General features: G+C 39.0%; 3 protein-coding genes across 23 annotated transcripts in view; all 3 read left to right on the top strand.

The window, feature by feature from the left end:
* The window catches only part of LOC140318082 (protocadherin gamma-C5-like), a 259247-nt gene that overhangs the window by 151708 nt on the left and 98795 nt on the right, over positions 1-8744 (top strand). The gene's annotated exons all lie outside the window — the stretch shown is intronic.
* LOC140318522 (protocadherin beta-16-like) lies at positions 281-3905 on the top strand. Its single transcript, XM_072396350.1, has 2 exons — positions 281-2891; positions 3825-3905. The coding sequence occupies exons 1-2, from the start codon at positions 465-467 to the stop codon at positions 3903-3905; spliced, it is 2508 nt and encodes an 835-aa protein (XP_072252451.1). The 5' UTR covers positions 281-464.
* Positions 3830-8674, top strand: LOC140318521 (protocadherin gamma-A2-like). The gene is made up of 2 exons (XM_072396349.1): positions 3830-6416; positions 8603-8674. Exons 1-2 carry the CDS (start codon positions 3981-3983, stop codon positions 8672-8674), a joined length of 2508 nt encoding a protein of 835 aa, XP_072252450.1. The 5' UTR covers positions 3830-3980.

Below are 8744 nucleotides of genomic sequence, written 5' to 3'. Positions count from 1 at the left end.
CTAACACGCCCCTTTTACACTTGCGAGCTCTGATTACAGCACTGTATTATTTTTTACCTGTCTTTTTAAACATTACATTTTGATCTACTTCTTAGTCGTGATTAATACTTAACATATTTTTCTTCAGTCGTTTATAAACGTATACAAAATGTTTCAAAAGGCTCATGTTTTAAATTGAGTACTTCCTGAGTTTATTTTCACTTTACTGTCTGCAGTTTTATAGTTTGGACTCTTAGGGCCGCTGTTGACCAGAATGTTTATATCTGAGTTCATGTTTGTAAGCCCGCCACCCATATATTATATCCACATAGTACAGAGAGAACACGACAGAAGACGATCGGACATATTTCAAAGAGGAGCATTATTGAAAAAGAGAGACAATGTTTCATATCTTCGAAAGATTTTCAACCAGTAAATAGGTTACGACACTGCCAATTTGAGAGTGGGGCTACAATTTTAGTGGTATGTGTGATAAGGAATTTACTGGAACCTCATCGGACAAAACAATGAATCGGCAAGTACTGTTTTTCATCTTTCTCTTTTGGATTCAAACAGCCGTCACTCAGGTGAGCTACTCCATCCCAGAGGAAATGCCAAAAGGATCTTTAGTTGGAAATATAGTCCAGGATTTAGGTTTAGAAATTAAACGTTTGATAGCAGGCAAAGCAAGGATCTATAGCAGGAGCAGCGAAGAGTACGTCGAGCTGAACAGAGAAAGAGGCGTCCTCCTCGTCAAGAAGAGAATCGACAGAGAAGCGCTGTGTACAGAGACTGCGCTTTGTGCTTTACATTTTCAGATCATTTTGGAGAATCCGATGGAATTTTACAGCGTGACAGTCCAGATTACAGATATCAACGATAATTCACCTGCTTTTGAAAAAAATGAAATGAAATTCAGAATTAGTGAGTCAGCAGCCACGGGTGCGAAATTTGTGCTGGAAAGGGCTGTGGATCTTGATGTTGGTATCAATGATCTTCAGGGCTACGTATTAAAACCAACTGATCATTTTGGTCTTAAAGTCCACAGTAACACTAACGGTAATAAAAACGTTGAGATGGTGTTACAGAAGCCTTTAGACCGAGAGAAGCAGGATCAGATATCTCTCGTATTAACGGCTGTAGATGGAGGAGAGCCGCAGATGTCAGGAACAATGCTGATTGTCATCACAGTCTTAGACGCTAATGATAATGCTCCTGTTTTTACACAACAAACATATAAAGCTACAGTTATAGAAAATTCTCCCAAAGGAACAGTTGTTGCAACTGTTACTGCATCAGATGCAGATCAAGGTTCAAATAGTAAATTAACATATTCAATAACAAACACTTTGGACAATATCAGGCGGTTGTTTCAAGTAAATAATGAAAATGGACAGATTTCATTAACTGACGATATTGACTTTGAGAAATCAAGACATTTTCAAATAAATCTACTTGCTAGTGATGAGGGAGGACTCACAGACTCTTGTAAGTTGATTGTCGATGTGCAAGATATAAATGACAACAAACCCGGAATAAACATAATGTCAAAGTCAAATGTGATATCAGAGGATGCTAAACTCAGTACAGTCGTTACAATGATAAATATTGAGGACTTGGACTCAGGAGAAAATGGAAACGTTGAATGCTTTATTAATGAAAATATACCATTTATATTAAAATCGTCAACAAATCATTTCTATAGCCTCGTGACAGATAGTGATTTGGACAGAGAGAAAGCCTCAGAATATAACATCACAGTGACCTGCTCTGATGAGGGAGTGCCCTCCCTCTCCAGCAGCGTCACTCTCACCTTGCAGATCTCTGATGTGAATGACAACTCGCCTGTCTTTGAGAGGAGCTCATATGAGGCCTACATTGTAGAAAACAACACACCAGGTCTCTCTATATTCACTGTGAAAGCCACAGACGCTGACTGGAACCAGAATGCCCGTGTTGCTTACATACTGGAGGACTCCTCTGTTAACGGAGTGCCAGTCTCCTCGTATGTGTCCGTTAGTGCTGATAGTGGAGTCATCCATGCAGTGCGCTCTTTTGACTACGAGCAGATCAAAGATTTCCAGTTCCGCATCAAAGCGCAGGATGGAGGCTCTCCTCCACTCAGCAGCAATGTGACTGTGAAAATACTGATCCAGGACCAGAACGATAACCCCCCTCAGGTTCTGTACCCAGTCCAGACTGGTGGCTCTGTGGTGGCTGAAATGGTGCCTCGTTCAGCAGATGTGGGCTATCTGGTCACTAAAGTGGTGGCTGTTGATGTGGACTCTGGACAGAATGCCTGGCTCTCCTATAAACTGCAGAAAGCCACAGACAGGGCGTTGTTTGAAGTGGGCTTACAGAATGGAGAAATAAGAACTATCCGCCAAGTCACTGATAAAGATGCTGTGAAACAAAGACTGAATGTTATAGTGGAGGACAACGGGCAGCCCTCTCGTTCAGCTACAGTCATTGTTAACGTGTTGGTGGCGGACAGCTTCCCTGATGTGCTGTCGGAGTTCACTGACTTTACACACGACAAGGAGTACAATGACAACCTGACTTTTTACTTAGTGTTGGCTCTGGCTGTAGTTTCCTTCCTCTTCATCACGTGTTTAGTGGTTATTATATCAGTGAAAATCTACAGATGGAGACAGTCTCGCATCTTGTATCACTCCAGCCTCCCTGTGATTCCATATTATCCACCACGTTACTCAGACACTTTGGGGACAGGGACTCTCCCTCATGTGTACAATTACGAGGTGTGCAGGACGACTGACTCCAGAAAGAGTGACTGTAAGTTCGGCACAGTTGGTAGTCAGAACGTGCTGATAATGGACCCCAGTTCTACAGGAACAATGCAACGGATACAGAGTGAGAAGAACATCCTGGATGAACCAGACTCTCCTCTAGAGGTTAGAAGGATTTTTTTTTTTTTTTTACTGTTGTTGATTCTTTGATTAAAAAATATATAACTTAAACTTCTTTGGTTAAGTACAGTAATCACCATGAGAGCTTCAATTATTGAAATACGCTTGTTGCTATGCTTGTACAGGGTTCTTTTTATATGTATTAGAGTTCAAACAAGATCGTTTACAGACATTTTGCTTTTAATTAACACCAAAACTTCTTCCCTATATAATTTCTTCCTAACAACAACAAAAATTATGATTATTTGAAATTATTATCAATAGTAGATGAAAAATTCTATTTATTATTGTGCACATAACACAACTTGTAGCTGTAACATATCCTTTAAGGACATATTTTCTTTGAATGTGTTTGTTTTTATCCAAATATATGTTATACAGCTCTTTGATAGTATATTTGTCTTCTTACTTTTGATTCCCGTTGACTTCTCCTTGACCATAGACAGCGAAGTATTTAGTACTTTTTGTTATAGCATCATATTTAACCCATCTCCCAGGTGCTTTTTCCATAGTTTCAAAATGGTAATTTTATTTTTGATTACTTAACAGTCTGTTTATAATATCCGTTATTCAGGAAAGCCTTTTCCCATGCTAGTTCTGCCTTCCCAGTCTTTCATTTAGTGGTTCTTATTTAGCATGACCTTATGTGCACCTGCAAGATCTGATTAAGGATAATTTTGTCGTTTCTCATTCGCTCTTCTTTTTGCTGTTTATGTTAAATAGGATCTATGTCTTATATGTTGGTGCATTCAGTATATTTCCTGAGTAGATTATTCTTACCTGTTCCCCAAGAATTGAGTTTGAGATGCTGTTCTGCAGTTATATGATGTGGACTCTTAGGGCCGCTGTTGACCAGAGTGTTGCTGACTGAGTGCATGTTAGAGGCAGCACCTCCTTTGTAACATCGACATAATTCAGATGGAACTCGGTCGACAACGATCGGCAAATGCTGGCGAGGACGGTTATTTAAACAGGGAAAGGAAATATTTCTACATATGAGTGATTTGCTTCCAATGAATGGTTTTTGGTGATTATTTTGCACCTTGACACTGGAATATAAGCAGAATCCGTTTCATGGAATACAAACAGGCCGCGAGCCTCGTCGGGGAAATATTGAACAGAACAATGAATCGGCAAGTACTGTTTTTGTTCTTTTTCCTCTTGCCCCACTTCGTCTTGACTCAGGTTAGCTACTCTATTCCCGAGGAAATGCCAAAAGGTTTTCTGGTGGGAAATATAGCACAGGATTTAGGTTTGGAAATTAAACGTCTGATATCAGGAAAAGCAAGGATCTATAGCAGGAGCAGCGAAGAGTACGTCGACCTGAACAGAGAGAAAGGAGTCCTCCTTGTCAAGAAGAGAATTGACAGAGAAGCGCTGTGTACAGAGACTGCGCTTTGTGCTTTCAATATTCAGATCATTTTAGAGAATCCGATGGAATTCTACAGTGTTACAGTCCAGGTCACAGATATCAATGATAACGCACCAACTTTCGTAAAAAGTGAGATGACATTCAAAATTAGCGAATCAGCTACAATGGGGGCTAAATTTGTGCTGGAAAGCGCAGAAGATCTTGATGTTGGAATGAATGGGGTACAAAAGTACGAATTAAAACCATCAGACAACTTTGGTCTGAAACTGCACAATAATGCTAATGGTAATAAGAATGTTGAGATGGTGTTACAAAAGCATTTAGACCGAGAGAAACAAGATCAGATATCTCTCGTGTTAACGGCTGTAGATGGAGGAGAGCCGCAGATGTCAGGAACAATGCTGATTGTCATCACAGTCTTAGACGCTAATGATAATGCTCCTGTTTTTACACAGCAAACATACAAAGCTACAGTTACAGAGAATTCACCCAACGGCACAATCGTTACTACTGTTATAGCCTCAGATGCAGATGACGGTTCAAACAGTAAATTAACATATTCAATAACAAACATATTGGGAAATGTCAGAAACATGTTTGAAGTTAACAAGGAAAATGGTGATGTCGTTTTAATTGGAAACATGGACTATGAAAGGTCAAAACAGTTTCAAATCAATATCGGTGCAAGTGACGAAGGAGGACTTACGGATTCTTGTAAATTAATAGTTGATGTGCAGGATGTAAATGACAACAGACCTGAAATAAACATAATGTCGAAGTCAAATGTGATATCAGAGGATGCTAAACTCAGTACAGTCGTTACAATGATAAATATTGAAGACTTGGACTCAGGAGAAAACGGTAATGTCAATTGCTTTATCAGCGAAACCATACCATTCACATTAAAATCATCAACAAATAATTTCTATACGCTCGTGACAGAAAGTGATTTGGACAGAGAGAGAGCTTCAGTGTATAACATCACAGTGACCTGCTCTGATGAGGGAGTGCCCTCCCTCTCCAGCAACGTCACTCTCACCTTACAGATCTCTGATGTGAATGACAACGCGCCTGTCTTTGAGAGGAGCTCATATGAGGCCTACATTGTAGAAAACAACACACCAGGTCTCTCTATATTCACTTTGAAAGCCACAGACGCTGACTGGAACCAGAATGCCCGTGTTTCTTACATACTGGAGGACTCCTCTGTTAATGGAGTGCCAGTCTCCTCATATGTGTCCGTTAGTGCTGATAGTGGAGTCATCCATTCAGTGCGCTCTTTTGACTACGAGCAGATCAAAGATTTCCAGTTCCGCGTCAAAGCTCAGGATGGAGGCTCTCCTCCACTCAGCAGCAATGTGACTGTGAAAATACTGATCCAGGACCAGAACGATAACCCCCCTCAGGTTCTGTACCCAGTCCAGACTGGTGGCTCTGTGGTGGCTGAAATGGTGCCTCGTTCAGCAGATGTGGGCTATCTGGTCACTAAAGTGGTGGCTGTTGATGTGGACTCTGGACAGAATGCCTGGCTCTCCTATAAACTGCAGAAAGCCACAGACAGGGCGCTGTTTGAAGTGGGCTTACAGAATGGAGAAATAAGAACTATCCGCCAAGTCACTGATAAAGATGCAGTGAAACAAAGACTGACTGTTATAGTGGAGGACAACGGGCAGCCCTCTCGTTCAGCTACAGTCATTGTTAACGTGGCGGTGGCGGACAGCTTCCCTGAAGTGCTGTCGGAGTTCACTGACTTTACACATGACAAGGAGTACAATGACAACCTGACTTTTTACTTAGTGTTGGCTCTGGCTGTAGTCTCCTTCCTCTTCATCACGTGTTTAGTGGTTATTATATCAGTGAAAATCTACAGATGGAGACAGTCTCGCATCTTGTATCACTCCAGTCTCCCTGTGATTCCATATTATCCACCGCGTTACTCAGACACTTTGGGGACAGGAACTCTCCCTCACGTGTACAATTACGAGGTGTGCAGGACGACTGACTCCAGAAAGAGTGACTGTAAGTTTGGCACAGTTGGTAGTCAGAACGTGCTGATAATGGACCCCAGTTCTACAGGGACAATGCAGCGGATACAGAGTGAGAAGAACATCCTGGATGAACCAGACTCTCCTCTAGAGGTTAGAAGGATTTATTTTACCTTTTTTATTGTTGTTAATACTTTACATTATTATTGATCATACTCAGACCTGTTTGTTTAGGTACAGCAACATACATAGGGCCCGGAATCATTTTAATAGCCTTTTTTGCGCTTCAGGGACATGGTTCTGTACCATATACATATACATATATATATATATATTGCATCATTGCATCACAAACTGACAACACCGTACAAAATGTAAGAGAAATCCTTATTGTGGGCTTTTCTTGGCATCACTACTTTGACCATAAACCGTCTTTTCTAAAATGGATAGATAACCTCTTCAAACTTGGAGTACTCAACGTTTTTACTGCTTTTTTACTTTTTGTAAATTAGTTATTTTTGATTTGACAACTTTTTTGGTCTTTCCTTTTTTAATTTTTTGCTGTTCGTTTATAAATAATCATCCATGGAAGTATTAAATGCATGGAAAATTTATACAGTTTGTTAAACGTTTTGTTGTGCATTAGCAATATCACATTTCTATTTCAACAGCAATATTTTAGTCTTTGATGTCGCTCCAGGGTGAAGGTAACCAGCAATACTTTCGTGACCTTTCAAATGTGATCGTCTTTCCTTTTTTTTTTAGTAACTGTCCCTTTTCCCACAGTTGCCATACATATTTAGTGAAACCCTTGAATTTGGAGCCTAGTTCAAATTCCTCTGGATAAAAGCTCTTGTGATCGTCAGTTTTGTCAGCCTAAAGACTCATCTCAAAGCCTCAGACAACAAGTTATCTAGCATCACTTTTTTTTCCATTTCCTTGCCACATACTTTTGTTACCCTCCTACCAATTGGTTGTTATTTTCTGGCTTTTATGTTTTACACAATCAACAGTTAAATTTATGGAATCGCCACACTTGAGGGATATTCTTTCAACCTTTTTATTTTGTATGAAAATAAACAACACATGACACACACACAAATAAAATAAAATTGATAGCTGAACCTTCTTGCTTAATAAAAAATCAATTTAAGTAAAAGGTCAATTTAAGTGTTGTAGCTTAAATTGGGAGCAAGTACAAACAAAAATGTGATGGTTGTAAATGGGGAATGTATAGGTCGACCAAGAAAAATGTTAAAGCCAAACATAAACCATCACTAACACCAAAACAGAAGAAAACAAACTCATATTGGGATAAAGAGAATAACTAATGGATGACGTTTGACTGGTTGAAAATTATATTCAGAGTTCAGTCACCAATCTTCATTGGGTAAAGAGATGATGTTAGAAATTTTTGTTTGGTGTAGGTCCAATGAATCATATAAAGATCATTAACCTGAAGAAAACAAACAAAATCCCACCAACATTAATAACATGAGGTTGATGTCAGGGAAAGGATGAGGGAAGATGGCAGTCATTACCTCTACAGTAAATGCACAGACGGACTCAGAAGTTTTGGACACTTTTCTCATTCCATCAACTGAAAGGAGGTTGGGTGGTGCTGAGGTTATTCATTTCAGGATGATAAGGCATCTTATTCAAGAGGAAGGAATGTTCATTTTTTCCTGAGGAAAGATATATAAGCTCAATGACATTAACAGTCTTGATCTCAGTTTGATTGAAAATGTATGCAGGAAATAGAGTAAAAAGGTCCATGACAAGGCTACATCCAACAAAGATGATCTGTTAACTGCTTTTCAAGGAAGTTGGAACCTGAATGATGAAGTCTACTGTCTTTACTCAATGAAGTCCATGCCTCAAAGAATATAAACTGTCAAAAATGCTAGAGGAGGTGCAAATAGGTAAAAAGTTCTTTAAAAAAGATAATGAATAAATTGCTTATAATTTTATATATTTTTAAGCACAATTGAGTGATTATATATTGTTTTACTTTAACTTTATGTAAAAAAGGCAATAAATTAAAAAAATGTATCAATCTTTTTTATGTATATTTCACAAAGCCATATTTATCATCTGTTAGATCAAACTTTTTGGTCATATCTGTGTTGTTTGTTTTATTTATCTTTACAATATTAAAATGTTGTATGACCAACGTTCAAGGTTAGTGATCACATATTTTTGCCAGAGTTGATATTATTATTCAGAAGTTGTCTGAGTTTTACTTGAGGTGAAAAAAATAGATAAAACTGTATGTAGCATTACAAACTGCACTATATGAGTGACTTTCATCTTCTTATTTTTTATTTGTTTGCTCTTAGGCTTTCCAAACAGAAAGCCCTAGCAGAATAATCCATGATGGTTTTCTGCAGTTTTATGTCGTGAACTCTTAGGGCCGCTGTTGACCAGGGTGTTGATGACTGAGAGCAGGACTTTAGCAGCGCCTCCCATGTAACGTCGACA

This window comes from Leuresthes tenuis, unplaced genomic scaffold (genome assembly GCF_036924035.1).
Source record: "Leuresthes tenuis unplaced genomic scaffold, fLeuTen1.0.hap1 SCAF_11, whole genome shotgun sequence".
NCBI lineage: Eukaryota > Metazoa > Chordata > Actinopteri > Atheriniformes > Atherinopsidae > Leuresthes > Leuresthes tenuis.
The sequence above is the reverse complement of the archived record's forward strand: the minus strand, read 5'-3'. Positions and strand labels throughout refer to the sequence as shown.